The sequence below is a fragment of the Triturus cristatus genome, chromosome 4_1 (assembly GCF_964204655.1).
Source record: "Triturus cristatus chromosome 4_1, aTriCri1.1, whole genome shotgun sequence".
In the NCBI taxonomy this organism is placed as follows: Eukaryota; Metazoa; Chordata; class Amphibia; order Caudata; family Salamandridae; genus Triturus; species Triturus cristatus.
In genome coordinates this window covers 880756800-880773070 of record NC_140585.1, presented here as the reverse complement: position 1 = coordinate 880773070, position 16271 = coordinate 880756800, and the positions used below count along the sequence as shown (strand labels likewise).

The 16271-nt window shown below is 45.1% G+C and overlaps 1 protein-coding gene across 1 annotated transcript in view; it reads right to left on the bottom strand.

Annotated features, from left to right (window-relative positions):
• The window catches only part of LOC146855703 (uncharacterized), a 1104791-nt gene that overhangs the window by 864182 nt on the left and 224338 nt on the right, over positions 1 to 16271 (bottom strand). The window contains exon 4 of the mRNA XM_085653597.1: positions 15134 to 15293. Coding sequence (XP_085509723.1) covers positions 15134 to 15293 — 160 coding nt within the window. The remainder of the gene's footprint in view (positions 1 to 15133; positions 15294 to 16271) is intronic.

The window sequence follows — 16271 nt, the reverse complement described above, 5'->3', positions numbered from 1 at the left end:
TCTCACCTGAGCGAAGCTCCAACTGACCCTACTACATAATAAATCACTGATGTTAAGTGAACTCTGAGGTCTAGAGTTCTATCTGAGACAATAGGGTGGTTTCCCGGCCCGCATCTACTGCTCTGACTGTGCTGCACCTGGCTGGGGTGGGACTTCGTCCCCCAGCTTCCTTGCGCCCAGGGGCAAGATACATCAACACATGCTTAAAAGCTCCAGCGGCAGCCAGCAGCACCTAGGATGGGTAAAAAGAAGTTACTGAGAGGAGACACTACACATACAATGTCCATGAAGTCCACGTCAATAGATGGCATGCTGGAAAGGACGATAGGGGCAGTGAGAATGGAGATCGCCCTTTCAGAGAGAAGGTTATCACTGAACCAAGGCTCTCCCACTCAGGCCTGCCCATCTGTACCAGCTGATCCCTTAGTCTCTAACGCAGATCCTAGCCATCCCCAGGCTTCTACTCTAGCATCTAGCCTCTCTCCAAATGCTTCACTAGAGGACCATACAAGAGATTTCGCAGTGGCAGGCGAGAAAAGCAGCCCAGGCCCTAGTACTCCATTAATTCCCAAAACAAAGTCTAAGAGGGTAATCCACACCAAACTAACTGGCAAACGAGTGAAGGTACACTCTGCTCAATTTAGACCATCACTTGAAAAGTCCTCCCAGTGTAATGACCCACCTATCCCTACTTTATCGCTTGAGGGGAAAGTGAACTACTTAGCCCCAAGCACACAATTTATGAACAGTTATATGGAGAGGTGCCTAGACAAATGTAGACATATATTAAAAGTGAAGCTTGCTCCCATAATTGTTCGCCTTGACTTGGTGGAAATGAAATTAGAGGCCTTAAAAAATATCCTGCCTCATACTGCAGGAAATAGTGCCATGTCTATTATAGATCCACCATAGCCGACTGTGCTGCAGACGTAGGCAAGGAACAGATTGATGCTTCCACCTCAGTTGTCCCGGGCACCTGAAACTGTATACAACCGGAGCACTGGGTGTAATTTGGAGAGATATCACAAGCTATATGAGGGCATAACTGACAGAAGGCTGGGGCAAATCTAATCCAACGGAAGACTCTGGCAGACCCCTTACTAGATACCCTAAACTTTCCCCAGAATGTACGCCTTACTCAATTATGCTTAAAGATGTTCTCACACTATCCCCTAATTCCAGTAAAGACTTTTTGGCCCTGAAAAATAAAGCTACGTATTAGATTAAAATAGTGAAGCTTGCAAGTCTGACATATAAGGAGTGTTGGGGGGGAGGGAATCCTCCGGGATACTATCAGACTGAAGTCTAAGAAGTGTAAAAGAAAAATAACAAGACAACAGGCCTTTTCCATCTTTGCGCCCAGGATCTGTAACAACATCCTCATATCCATCAGCACCACCCCAACACTGCTGCAATGTAGGAAAGATTTGAAGACACACATCTTTAAAGAATAGTACAACACAATGCAGTAAAAAGCCAGCTACCGCTCATATCAATCACTGACTGTATGCTTAGCTTCAACCTGTACAAAACTCCTCTGCCTTTTTTGGCCAGATTACTGCTTTGCAAATAGTACACGCACACATACACATGATTTATAGTTTTCATGCAGCTCCTTGATGCCAGTAAATAGATCAGTGTGCTATATTAGAAGGATTGCAACCTATGAACTGGAAGTAACAAAATTAGTTTTGTCAAAAACGGTAGTCCATTTACCTGCCTACATGACATGCAAATCTGTGATCTGCTTGTTACACAATGTGCTTTGCACTAGACTTATGAGCCAAAACTGTTGCTGGACAGAACACAGACCTCTCCCAGAACTGCATTAACTACCAGAGTTGTCTTACCACTCTTATAATTCCCTCAAACTTTGTTGTCACACAAAGATCTCTGCAGCATGTGTGTTATCCCTCATAGCTAATAATGTCTTCACTCTTTACCTCACAATTCGTATTACAAATGTGTTTAGTCTTTCTTGCAGGGTAGGTTTAAGGAGAGTAAGTTGACGATTTTCTCGCTTTAGTTTCGTCATGGGTAGGATGCGCCTTACAAATGGTGCATAATAAACAATACAATACTGTACAAAGTAATTGGCATGAGTTGGCAGTCGCATACATCACGAGTAAACCTTATAGCCACGTGACTGAATGATCCTCCCACACACCTGAACCTTAAATCATTGACTTTACAACCTATGTCTCCATGGCTGTGCATCCATCTCCCATCCACATGCATAGTTTTCTGCTTGTTTTTGTTTTCTTTTAATAAATAAATACATTTCACTGGTTGATATAGTGTTTAAGATCAATGGGCAGCTAAATTACAGAGAACATTTTTTTTCAAAAGCGTCAATCTGTCCCAAGGGCATTGGGCGCTTTGCAACAAAACCAGACTACATTACAGCGTATTTTTTGTGCTTAGGCATAGAGAGATTAAGTGATCTACAACAGGAAATTGCACTGCAGACTCCAAAATAAATGGTCAAAAGTACTAGTGCTTAGAAACCCTTGATTGAGAATGAGCTCTTCCTGCCCTAACTCGGAGGGGTCTCATTAGACTAATGGGTGCATTTACTGCAAAGGTGCACCGGGGCGAGGAGTGTGCATGCAACCTCTTCCAGGCAGCTGGCTTTAATTAAAGGTGCAGTGTGCCCATTAGGTGCTGGCATCTAGCGGGGCACATGAGCACAAGGTAATATTATAATTTAAAAGAACACTTACCTTAACCGGTCCAACGTCGTCTGACTTCCTCAGCTCTGGACCTCTTCTCAACCGCATGCTGCAGTGCGGGAACCAATCCTGGCACTGCTCTCGCACAGTGAGAGCAGTTCCCTGATTGGAGGGAGCGGCCTCACTCGCTGCTCCCGAGGGCACTGATTGCGTGCACTTTCTCTAACCCAGCAGTTCTAAGACAGCTGGGTTAGAGGTTTCAAAGTGCGCATATGTGGCTGGCCGGCGTCTTGTGGCGGCCAAAAATACATGCGCACTTTAAAAAGTGAAAACACGGACCACCCTCTCTCCTGCTGCTGTCATTCAGCACCCGCCCCGCCCCCGTCCTGACGTGAGCGTCCAGGCGGGAGGATGATAAATACAATCGTAATGTATTACCATTTTATTTTTCATCTTTGGGGGTGGGGGGTAACTTAAGTGGGGCGATGCTCCTCAGCTCCAACCGAGGAGCCGTCACTGCCTCCAACATATCCACCAGGAATTCTTTTGATGCTTTGTCACACTAGGATGGTCAAAATTGACTGTGCCTGAACGTTGCATCCAGTGCTCCTGGGGAACAATTGCAGTCTGAAGATCAACAGGGCAAAACTCACCACACCCAAGCACTACTCCTTAACTCGGCTACTCCTAAGGGAATGTGCAGATCTACCAACAATTTGACAACCGCTCCGAATTTGTGCCAAAGTCAGCCAGATCTTCCACTTATTGGACAATGACAGAACACCACCTCTGGGCCCCTTAGCATACTCTCATGCAACAGTGCTGGACTCAAGACCAAAGTGGTGGTACCCGATTGACTAGAATATATTGAGCAATATGATTTCTACTTGTTTCAAGAAATGTGGCAGACTCTCCCATTGTTTAAATCTGGCTATACTACCTTTTACATGAATGTAGTGCCTTCTATATGTGGTAGGGCTTGGGCGGGGGAGGGGGGACTCTGGACCTGGACCAAAATTGAGTTAAACCTTTGTATAGAATCCCTGAGTATTGACTCTCCCGACATTCTAGGGATAAACATGTCTTTGCCAGAGGGGACATGTTTATTGTTCACCTGAGGCCAAGGAATAGGAACATGGTACCTCCAACCTTATCCATTGTGCAGCACTTTATTAAATCTATTAAGGCAGAGAATATGATTATTATAGGTGGAGACCTGAATAATACATTTGAACCGATATATGGCCTTGATGTGGTCACAGAAGAGGAAGATGAGTGTTGGAGCATACCCTCTCTTAGCACCAAAACCATTGTCCAGTGCTCAGTCACAGCCACACAGGTTGCTCGTTTTGTAATGTCAAATGGCTTGAGGGCATGCAATGGAAGGCCCATCTCTGAGAAACAATGTTTTTCTAGGAGGGCTCAGATAGATCTAAAATTGACTATTTGTTGATCAAGGTCTTTATGTTGGATAAAATTGAAGATTTGAAATTAGACGATCAAGAGGACAATGATCACTGCCTGGAACATCTTTTGCTCTTAGAAATCATGATTAATAAGTTCTGCACCCCTGTATTACCATCTGTTAGAATTGGGGGTCTCTAGTTGGCAATGGTTTGCACCGTTGTCCAAGCAGGGACCATTCTTTCTAGTCAGGGTAAGGGGCTACACTTCTAAAATAACCCCTGCCTACCACCTTGGTGGCTTGGGAGATGCAGACAGGCTTATCTCAGAGGCAGTGTGTAAAGCCTTTGTGCACACATACAGTAATACAGTGAAAACACTACAAATGGACACCACACCAGTTTAGAAAAATATGTAATCTTTATCCAAACCAAACAACATCAAAATGACAGAAATCCACAATATATTAATCAAAATGTACTTCTAAGAAGGTAAAAACAGTTCTGTCCAAAGCAAACTATAAATGTGACACTTTCAACACAAGGTACCTTGGATGCGTCAAAAAGAACAGCTGCAGGGAAGGTGATGCGTCAGATCCTTAAGTCCAGGGAAAGTGATGCGTTGGTTCCTCAGTGGAGGTGATGCGTCGGTTCCTTACTGCCACGCAGGAGAGGTGATGCGTCAGTTCCTTACTGAAGAGGAGGTGATGTGTTGGTTTCTTACTGCGCGGGGAGGTGATGTGTAGTTTTCTTACTGCGGCCCCGGTGTCCTTGTAGACTTGGCACCCCGGTGCAATGCGTGGGATCGGGGATGCATCGGTTCTCGATGCAGGGGCAACGGCGCTGCGTTGGTTCTTGCAGCCGCACAGCAGGGCCTGCATCGTAATCGGTGCAGTGATCTCGGACACCGTAGATCGGTGCACTCAGTGCGGCGTGCAGCGATTTCCCCAGCCGCGGGCAGGCGATGCGTCGTTTTCTTCAACAGCACGATGACGCGTGGAAATTCTGCTTGCACAGGTGCGGATGTGTCGCGCTTCTCTTAGTTGCGCCTTTTTTCCAGCTCCCAACAGCAGGAACAACCTCCAGAGGCCCAGAACAGCAACAGGCACCTCTTGGCAGGTCAGAACTCCCAGCACGGAAGTTTAGGGGATCTGGGGTGAAGTCTTTGTGTTCCTGAGACTTCAGAACAGGAGGCAAGCTCTACTTCAAGCCCTTGGAGATCTTCCTCAAGCAGGGAACACAGCACATAGCAAAGTCTTTGTAATTTCCTTGACAGAAACAGCCCTTGCAGGCCAACCCCAGACAGCACACATCAAAGGGGCAGTACTTCTCCCTCAGTTTCTCCAACTCTTCTCCTTGGCAAAGATTACTCTTGAATTCCAGAAATTTTCTAAAGTTCTGGGGTCTGGGCCTGAATATATATACAGCAATTCTCTTTGTTCTCTAGTGGCAGAGAAGCCCTGCGCTCAGTCAAAACCAGTTCTGTCCTCTCTGGTCCAGCTTCCCGGCAGGAGGTGTAGACAGCATTGTGTAAGGCAGACCAGGCCCATTCAGGTGAAAGGAAATCTCCTCCCCCTACTCTAAATGCAGCCTAGGTCTATTCAGCCCAGCCCTGACTCATCCAGGAAAGGCAGGACGCACCTCAATCTCAGCAGTGGCTGTCTATAGTAAATGCTCAACTCCAGCCCCTGTCACCCAAAAAGCAGACAGTCAATACACAACCCAGCAGAGGAACACAGGATGGCTAAGCAAGAAAATACCCACTTTCTAAAAGGGGTATTTTCAAACACAGAATGTAAAAATCATCCTTAGATAAAGATGCATCTTTATATTCTGAGTTCAGGCATACTAAACTTTACCTTCCGATCTTGTCCCAATGGAAAGTTATATTTATAAGAGGTTATAAACAAACTCCCATTCTATCCTATGGGACAGATAGCCTCTCAATAGTGAAAAACGAAATTCACTGTAATTCACTATCAGGACATGTTACACACATCACAACATGTCCTACCTTTCACAGACACTGCACCCTACCCACAGGAGTACCTTGGGCTCATCTTAGGGGTGACTCACATGTAAGAAAAGGGAAGGTTAGGACCTGGCAAGTGGGTGCACTTGCCAGGTAGACATGGCAGTAGAGGCTGCGTGCAGACACTGCAGTGGCAGGTCTGAGACTCCTTTGAAGGGCTGCTTGTGTGGGTGACACAATCAGTGCTGTAGGCCCACTAGCAGCATTTGAGTTACAGACCCTGGGCACACATAGTGCACTGTACTAGGGACTTAGTGGAAGTCAAATAAGCTAATTATGGAAACATCAATCCATATACACAATTTACAGAGGGAGCACTTGCACTTTGGCACTGATCAGCAGTGGTAAACTGCCCAAAGCATCTAGACCAGCAAAACAAAATTCAGCACACAGAAAAAATACAGGAGGCAAAGACAAAAAATGTAGAGAAAACCACGCCAAGGATGCCGGATCTAACACCATCTATAGCACCAATACTGGGAAATGATTGTAGATCCATCAAATGGCCATCGATCTTGGGGAATGCAGAGATCCTAACTGAGATTTGCAATACATCTGCGATGGCTTTATCCCCCTTTAGTCATCTCTTGCCTTCTGAGATCCCAATAGTTGATATACATATCAAACTAGCTGACACCTTAAAAATCATTCTGGCCAAGCCCCCCATGAGGAAATTGCCTGCATCTAGAGCACATATTACTGACACCAATCCTTGGTAGACGAGGGACTATAGTATGGCTAATAAAGTCTTCATAAATGCACTGGAAACCAAAACTCCAGCTGAGGTACACATAGCTAGGACTCAATACAAGAAAACACTAATGTTAGCCCAGCGTAACCGGGATGACCCTAGCTGGAGCGACTTAGGTGTGGAAGCAAGGTCTGGCGAAAATAGGTTGTTTTGGAAAATTAGGTCTCGCATTTACGAGAGTCTGAGCACTTGGCATTGTAAATTACAATAGCTTAAATTCTCACAAATGCGAGACCTATTGCATTGCAAATTTATTTTGTTGTTTACAAGCGCCCCATGCTGCGCTTTCACGTTATTGGAGGCCACGCCCCCTTCTTTAGACAAGCCACGTTTAACGAAAGGGGCGTGGCTGCCCTTAAAGTGAAAGCATAGTATGGGGAGTTTTTACAAAAAAATAAAAAGCATTAGTTTGTCAAGGAGACAAACAAACACTTTTTTTGTAAAAGAGACCCATGCTGCGGTTTCAATTTAATAGCGGGCGCAGACCTTTCTTTAAACGCGGCTCGTCTAAAGAAAGGGGCATGGCCTCTATTAATGTGAAAGCGCGGCATTGGGGCTTGTAAACAACAAGAAAAGTGAAATAGTACAAAACAACAACATGCAGCCACGTTCGGTGCCGCAAATACACCAATGGTGCGGCTGCTACTGTGGCGTGCCATGCTATCGAAAAAAATATTAAAGATTTAGGAGTGAGCATGTCTTGTCTGCAACACCAGGCAGGTAAAAACAATTTAAAGAAATAGTGCTCTGGGGCTGTAATTAAAGATTAACGAGTAGCAACACACATAAGAGGGCCAGTCATTACTGGAGGTTACAAGAGGAGACAAGGCAGTACTAAGGAGGGACTACTAAGCCTATTGACCAATGAAAAACTACTGTTTACCAAGGACAATGACACAAGCCAATGAAAAATATGGGTGGAGCATGGGCGGAGCTTCAAATCCCTACCTGAATACAGCATGCCTCGCAGAGCAGCTCATGCGCTGACCAGGATCGACCTAAAAAGGGGGACCGTACGAACCCAGGCAACTATAGAACAATAAGTCTCTTGGACACCCTACAGAAGGTCTATGCGAGACAGTTACTAAATAAACCTAATGATTGGATTTTAATGACATGGAAATTCTGACTCATTTTCAGGCTGGGTTCAGATCCAAAGTAAGCACCGTAGACCAAGTCATGATTCTTCTCCTTATTATATGGAAGTACACCAAGTTGAAGGATGGTCACTTGTATATAGCCTTCGTAGATCTTAGGGCAGCCTTTGATCAGGTCCCCAGCTGTTGGCAACGCTTAAGACTATGGGGCTCCTTGAAGGCCTCCTTAGCCAATTAGTAAGATAATTATGCCCAAGTCCGATGGGGTCCACAGGGGCAATTGACAGATCTTATTCCTATACGTAGAGGGATGAGACAGGGGTGCATGCTTGCCCGCACTCTTTTATCCCTCTACGTAAACAATGTTACAGGGGACCTTCTAGAAGGCATTATAGATGCTCCCAAATCAGAAAGGGTCTGTGTCCCTGCTCTTTTATTTCCAAATAACACTCTGCTATCCTCTCAGACCCCTAAGGGGCTGCAGCAGCTACTGAATAATGTTATCACTTTTTGTGTATCCGAGGGTTTGGAGATTAATGTAAATGGATCCGTCCATTGTGCAAACGATTAGGCTTCAGGCGACATCACGAAGAGTTAATGGCATTGAAGGTAGACTCATGCATTTCTGTTGTGTACACTGTGAGTAAATGTTTGTTTGCAGTAGGGCTGTTGAGGAAAGAAAAAAGACCAAAAGTTTTAAATCCTGTTGAGTCCTACCGCTTGGTTATTGTGATAGATTCCAAATAAGGAGCTGCTATACACCGAATGCAATGGCTTTGTTCTGGGGCTAGATTAGCAAAAAAAGCCCATGACTTTGTGCAAGGTAGTTACTAGTACCTTGTTCGCACTTTAAAAAAAAATCTTTTAAAGAATTTTAATAACTTTTAACATGTATGAGCAATATTGACATCACTAGCACTTTACTTTGTATATTGCTGATTCTTAAAGCGGTTATAATTTCATCTACGAATTAACTCTTGTTTCTTAGTATATTATGATGTATGCTGCCTGCTCTTATTGACATCGTAGCCTGATGACAGCTTTTAAACGCTTTTAGAATATCATTTTATTTGACCATCAGGGACATGTAACAATATTGTATGTTTTTAAGGCGTTACATTTCCAAATAAACATTTATGAAAGAATTATGAATGACTCAAAAATGGACATTTTACCTGCTGATTGGTATAGAGTTGTCTATTATTTGCACACAGATACTTACGTTCCTGGAAAGAGTTTCATGAAACAACAAAGGCCTGGGTCTTCACTCATGTAAGATGTTGTAGCAACACAGGACAGAGATGAGAAAGCAAGGGTCAGGAGGTTAGAGTAGAAGCCATCAACAGAAAGCATTCAGGAAGAGCGGAGCATCTCGAAGTGCATTCCAAATTGGATTGTGGGTGACGAAGTCATTTATGAATTCAAGTTTAGTTTCTTCTCATGAAGTTTCACTATGGTCAGGTGTGGCTGCAACAGGTCTGCTGTGAACTTTCGCTTGTGGAGTTACCTTGAAGGAGATGAACAGTGTTACCTTTGTGGACAGCACAATCTTGCACCACAGACACTGCTAGCCCAGGATAAAGGTCCGCTCTTTACTTATGGGGCAATAAACTTCAATTGATGAAGTTGATAAAGAAGTTGTGACTATGAACACATTGGACTAGTTTGAATGACGTAAATGATAACTTGGAACCTATCCAAAGATGCTGAATTAAACTCCACGGATTGGATAAGCGAAGCAGAGTGTTTTCATTATTGAAGCACCCAAGAGGTTGCAGTGCCGGTGCACTCTGGGACTGCGCTCGCGAGTATAGATGTCTGGTAACACATACTTGTGTCTCTGGTTGAAGGGCACACCCGGGGAGCATGGTCTCACACCAGCACAACTCCAGTGAAGCAGGGTCACGAGCTTTTGGTGTGCAGTGCAAAGGTCTGATCTTCCATGCTACCAGTCAGGAAATGTAGAAATGTGCTGGCTCCCTGCAACTGAGGAACATCCCATTCAAGGGCTGAGGAGCGAACCAAAGCAGCACCCCACCCACCCAGCCCGGTCTGCGCCTCAAGTGTGAGGTGCTCAGTCCTACATGACTACATTGATCCCACAGGTGGCGGTCTCTCTGTATTCTCTCCGAGCTTCTCTTTGTTGCTGGTGCATTTGCAAACATGCCCAGTTGTTCCTATATGCATGCAAGGCCTCTATGGGTGCAGTGCGGATTTCATGTCTAAACTGATGTGGATGGTCTCAGGTGAGAAGTTTCTGGGGTGTGCTTGTCGGGTGCACTGAGAAGAGGCATTTTAGCTCATCGGGGATGTCTGCTTCTTAAGGGGCCGGCATGAATCTTCTGCATCAAACTTTTAGTTAAACGTGTGATTCGTTTCAAGCTTTGTGTGGCGTGTGTGCAGATACTTTCATTATACAGAGTGATGCCCAGTCAGTGGTTATGTTGGTTCAGGTGTGATTTCCTTCATGTTGTCTGCCTTCATATTCTCATCCATCTGAGCTCAGTATGTTCTCCTGCCAAAGAGTGAGATATTTTACACTTGATTATAGTATTGGTGTGGGGGCAGTTCCTGTGCTGTCTCTTATTTGAACTTGAAATGTGTACCTACATCCTTCTTCTGTTGTTTGGGAGTGGTGAACAGGGTTGTCACCTTACCACTCAATAGCAGTGCTTATGGAATGTACAATTTTATTTTGCACAGATACTGTGCCAAACCCCCTTTCAGAGTGCCTGAGGGCACGCAGGGGTTACTGGGCCCAAGTGGGGTGGTTGAGGCCTTTTACTCCTGATGTCCCGGGGTCCGGCCTACTATGGATCCTGAGCAAGTGTGCCAAGTACCCCTTCTGCATGTACCCCTTCTGCACTTGACCCTCAGTGGTGGCTGAGGATGAGCAGTAAAAGGCTTCCTCGCTAGGAAAGTGTCGATGCAGGTTAGTGAACACTACTTGTAACTTAAAGAGCACACAGCAAAGTCAATAAATCAATGTTGGGTCAAATACTTATTTTCATATTATAGAGAAGTATTTTCTTTCTCACTCTATGCATTCAAAGAAGTATTTTGACATTCATAGGCAATAACACAATGACCTTCAGGTCGGGGCTCTAGTGTTTCACTGGCAAATCCCTGTCCCGCCTGCTCCTCATAATGTGGTCAGGGTTATCTCACATTCACTGGTGGCTGTATCCAGGGAACGCTCACTAGTAGGCTTTATTCAAGCGTTCACCCAGACTTTTAGAAAGTAGTCAAAAGTGTCTTTGGTGTTGCAGTACCTTTAGCAGGGAGTCCCCAGTGGTCAAGTAGGCCTGTAACAAGTCTTACCTGCTCCGGCATTAAGGAACCGTTCCACGCCTTAGTGGGTGCCCCGACTGCTGGCACTCACGATGCTCCAATCCTGTTCAGGTGAGTCGGTCTGCACACAGGAGGCGTGGCAGCACCTGGCAGGCGCAGGTTCTCCATGAACTTACATGGCCAGATCCAGCAGCAATCGGAGGTGCTCCAGTGTGTCCTCCTGCACGGAAAATTCAGTGCTCCACTCAGGGCAGAGGAGTTGATCCTAGCACTCTCGATCTGGTCACAGCGTGTGGCAATGCACTCACTGTGTCCTTCTCAGTTCACGCTGTGGGTTGGAGCAATACTTGATGCTTAGTTTGACTGACTTGTCACAGCGTTCAGTTCTCAGGTAGCGACTCGAACTTCACAGCTCATTTAGTACCGGTAGCCCCTCATGGTATACGGGGTTGCCACAGCATCTTCATACAAAGAGTCAGTCTTCACAGCCGGGCAGTCTGTACCATGGTGGCCGCTTCTGGCATACGAGGTTTCCACTAAGGCCACACACAGGTCTTGTTGCTTGTTGGCAGCAATACCTTCCACGTCAGCCCCTCTTAGCACACGCGGTCACTGCAACAATGCAGTATGGCCTTCAAGTTCCCCACACAGCACTCAACTCATGGCTATCTTCACGGTTGCCCTCACCTGGCACACGGGGGTCACAGAAGTAATCTGCACACAGGCAATGACCTGTTCAATGCAGCAGCCGTCTGGGATTCCTCTCAACAGGGTTCCCCACTGAGACTCACTCCCTCCAACAATCTCCCTTTACTCACAGGGCATACACGTCTTGAGAAGCAGGCTGGCACTGGTGCTCCAGAGCAGGTGGCCTTGGTTTCCCTGGGTGATGTCCCCTTACACACCAGGATGACTATCAGACCTTGACCCCAGTCCTGCTCACAGGCAGAAGTCTTTCAGAGCTTCCCCTCCCCATACAGCCCATCCAGCTGCTTGGCAGATGATTACTTTTTTGGGTCTCACCCGCCCTCTCCTTGTAGTCAATTACCAGACACCAAATCTGATTTAGGGTCTGGGTCTTTTGATGCTTTATGTATGGGTTCTGCTTCTTTTGAGGTGTACACTTTTCCTCTCTCTCTTCCCCTTGAAAGGCTGTCTGTGACAGCAGGAGAGACTCCAAAGCTGATGGTCCCATAGCACGTGCCATGGGAGTGACTAGAGTTCAGACCTCGATGTCAGTAACTGTGATATGTGCATCAAACGTTTAATCCCTGCCTCCCAGCCCTACTCTTTATGATTCCCTTGTCAGCCCCATGTCCTCCTTGAGATGTGTCCAGGCCCCTTCCTTGCATTTCTCACTGAATCAAAGAGCACCCTTTGAAGTGAACAGGGGCAGTCTCTCTCTCTCCCTTCTCCAGTGTGCCCCACCCAGCTCATGGGAATTAAGCTATACACAAATCTGTTTTAGGCAATTCGACTACTCCTCGAGTCTTCACCAGTCAGACCCGGGCTTCCCAAAATGGAACCCACTGTCCTCCATGTAATGCACCATTACAGGCCTACTTGCACTCAGTGTATGCACACAGCACACACAGTAACCAGTACTGTTACCTCCACGTATTGTGCCACCCCAGAAGCACATACATTAAGCATTCACACTCTCTCTGCACACACTGTTCAATACTGTAGTCATTTTATATTGTGACATGGTGTGCTACATTCAAACACTCATACAGCTAGCCACTTCACCCATCGTGTATTTTACTTGCTGCAAACACACATACTCGTATCGTAGCACATGCTTTACCTGTGCACGCACTGCACAGCACTACGTCTCTCATGCAATATATTCCTCACAAGTAGGCATATACCCAGTACATGCTTTTACCATGCTTGCACTGAAAACACTGGTCTTTCCCTGAATTTTACCCTTCCCCGGCACATGTGCAACCAGTGCAGAATCAACACTCTTGCTATGCGCAGCACTCTACATCTAACTGATGTACATCCAGGAGTGGGCTAAGCACACAACATAGGAACTTTTAAAAAGGTGAGTGAGCCGGTAGGCCCCACTCCAGTGACACAGCTTAAAGAGGACCTATTCGCTCTTACTGATCACTACACAGTGTGCTGCCACCACCGCGAGCATGCTGCTTAACTCCTGGTGAAGACAGTAACCTTCCACCACCATGCGGGTAGCGCTTTGGGCACCCCTCCTGGTCCAACAGGACCACAATGCACGAGACAGGCCAATGTCATGGCACATGCACATGATCCGCGTTTGCCTAGGACAACAAAAATCCGCATTAGGGATCCAGACAACAGTACACTTGGGCACTCAGGGCACAACACACTGTGACATGCTTATGAAGGCAGCATTTTTAATACTGGGCTTGCATGAGTCTGGGTTCCAGTGTTTGTCCAGGTGCACCGAATTTTACCAGTCATAGTTCTTTGTCTCTTGTTTGTTCCTTGCCAGATGTGGTCATGTTTTTGGATTTGACCGTTTAAGGCGTGAGTTGTAGGAGTATTATAATGGGTGGTGAATTTTGATTGGTATGTTCTTAAAGGGATTGGTTCTGCCATTTTTTGCCTGTTACGTATTTTGTACCTCGTTTACACTAAACATGTGCTTTGTTATCTATCCATTTGCTTCATTGCCAAAATATATGCAGAATTGAGAGAGCTGCTCAATTGTCCTCGATCGGACAATATGTCAGTGTGTCAAACTACAATGCACATATCAGTTGAAATTTCTGCAGAAGTAAAACCGCTATGACTAATAGGTGCTATTAGGGAAGCGTGCAAATCAAATTGCCCGTGCTTGTTAACATAAAAACCCATGTAGTAGGTAAGACGTAACCTTATTTGGAAGCAAAGAATAGGGTGACCTTCATTAGAGCCTTAATGGATTTAAGCATTGTCTCGTGTTGCACCGTTTTTCTGGGAGCCCTTAAAATGTACAAAGAAGGCCGAAACGTGTACAGAACAACCTATCAATGGTGGTGGCCACCGTGGAATGCATACAGTATATTTCCCTTACCCTTCAGAGACGACTCTGGCTTAAGTTGGAAGAAATGGGTAGGTTTGGAGCTCTCACCTACATCTTCAGCACAGAAAAGAGGAAGGAACCTGAACGCTGGCTTTCCAGAATAGTGGAGTAGGTGCTTAATAAGATTGGAAGATTAAGAGACAGATGCCTGTTGAGGGTACCTCAAGTAAAGAGTCTGTTTGAAGGTAAAGCACTTCAGGTGGAAGGGGTAAGGTTAAGGTACTGGCTACCGCATGAGTTTAGGAAATCTGAGTTGGTTGCCACCTCTACAAGAAATGCAAGACATGCTTGTTTTTATAGGCCTGTATGGAACAAATAACATCAGCTGTTTACGATGAGGTTTATTAGCTATATTCAAGTGATTATGTCTATTAGTTGGAATTTGACTCTTGTTTTTGTTATATACATTTTTTAATAATCTAACAGAAACTCAAAATAAGGATAAAGGTAATTCCACAAAGAATTTTGACACAGAAAACTCCATAGAATTTCATAGTAAAATCTGAACCATTTAGCCACCAGATTGCACCTCATATCCTCCTACTTCTGACATCCACATACAGGGTTCACCATTGCTTTTGCAATGGCCGTTTGATTTATAATTCATTCTATTTAGCTTAGAAAATAATCTTGCAAAACAGTTTCTTTAATGATATCACGTTAAAAGTTAATCAACAGGGTTGATTTAGCTAAAGATGAAAGTTGGAAGATGTTATGTATTGAAATTCCAAGGAAAGCATACACTCTTAAAAATTGTAGATCTGCTTGAACAAGTAGCAAGAGTTAATAGAAATCCCCAGAAAAATATGCAGTCAAAACCCTAACATCTGCTCACCTTGGCAGCCTCCTCGCGTGAAATGGTTGGGTCGAACACAGTATTTGCAAGGAAAGCCAGGGCATCGCCAGTCCTTGTGTTACCCCCTCCATAGGCAAGGTCGCGCACCGCCAGCAGCACTTCCTCAATAGTGACGTAGTCTGAAAGCTCTATACTCATCCTGGAAACAAAATGGAGATGCATAAATCAGAGTGGAATGACCTGATGCTGTGCTCAAGAGCTTCCATGATTGACACTTCCAGACGGACCGAAGCTCCAAGAAGGCTACTGACATTTCTCATGAAATAACTTAAAGTCTTACTTATAATATGACCAGTACGTCTATGATATTTCATCTGCAACTTGACAGTATGAGGGTTGATCTTACGTCCTGTATTCTCATAACAATGTCTGCTTTACTATTGTTATCATTTATCATTTCACAATGAGTCGTTGTGTATGTGAATAAAAGGCTATGCCCTTGGTCAACCACACTAATTGCCATTGTCTGTCTCCTTGGGAGTTTTTTCAGTGGGGGACAGCGAGGTGCACGTTGTGAGCGCACTATGAGAATCCATTGCAAATCCCATGAGAAACTGCTCAAAGACCAGTAAAGGCATGCATAGCAAGAGAATGCTGAAGACAAAGGCCTTGATGGTTTGGCATTTATATTGGCCATCTATGATCTTTATTCCATGCATGCTTGTATAATCGCAGGTTTTATAAATCAGCAGTGTCATCACTCTACTTACATAAAAAGCTATTCCCTAGCCCGAGCCACTGCTTCACTGCTGGTCATTTTTGCAATTTTCTATTCCAGGCATGTTGAAGACAATGAGAGCAAACTACAATGCCATTAATGGGAAATGCAATAGCTCGTTCTTTTGGTTTTTTTTTGCGGGGGGCATGTTTGATGTTCCTTTAACATTTCCAGCTTTAAAGATAAACTACACAAAGTATACACTCACTGTATATTGCTCCAAAACAAGCACATAGGGTGCAGACACAGCAGTCCTTTGTCTCACTATTCAGCATTCCAGCCTCTGCTTCGCTACTCCGGGCACATCTGTCACTCTGTTCTGTCCCAGCCACCATGCCACGCCCTGGACACATATACCACCGCACAAAGCATGCTTTATGTCGTGTTTAACAATAGGTA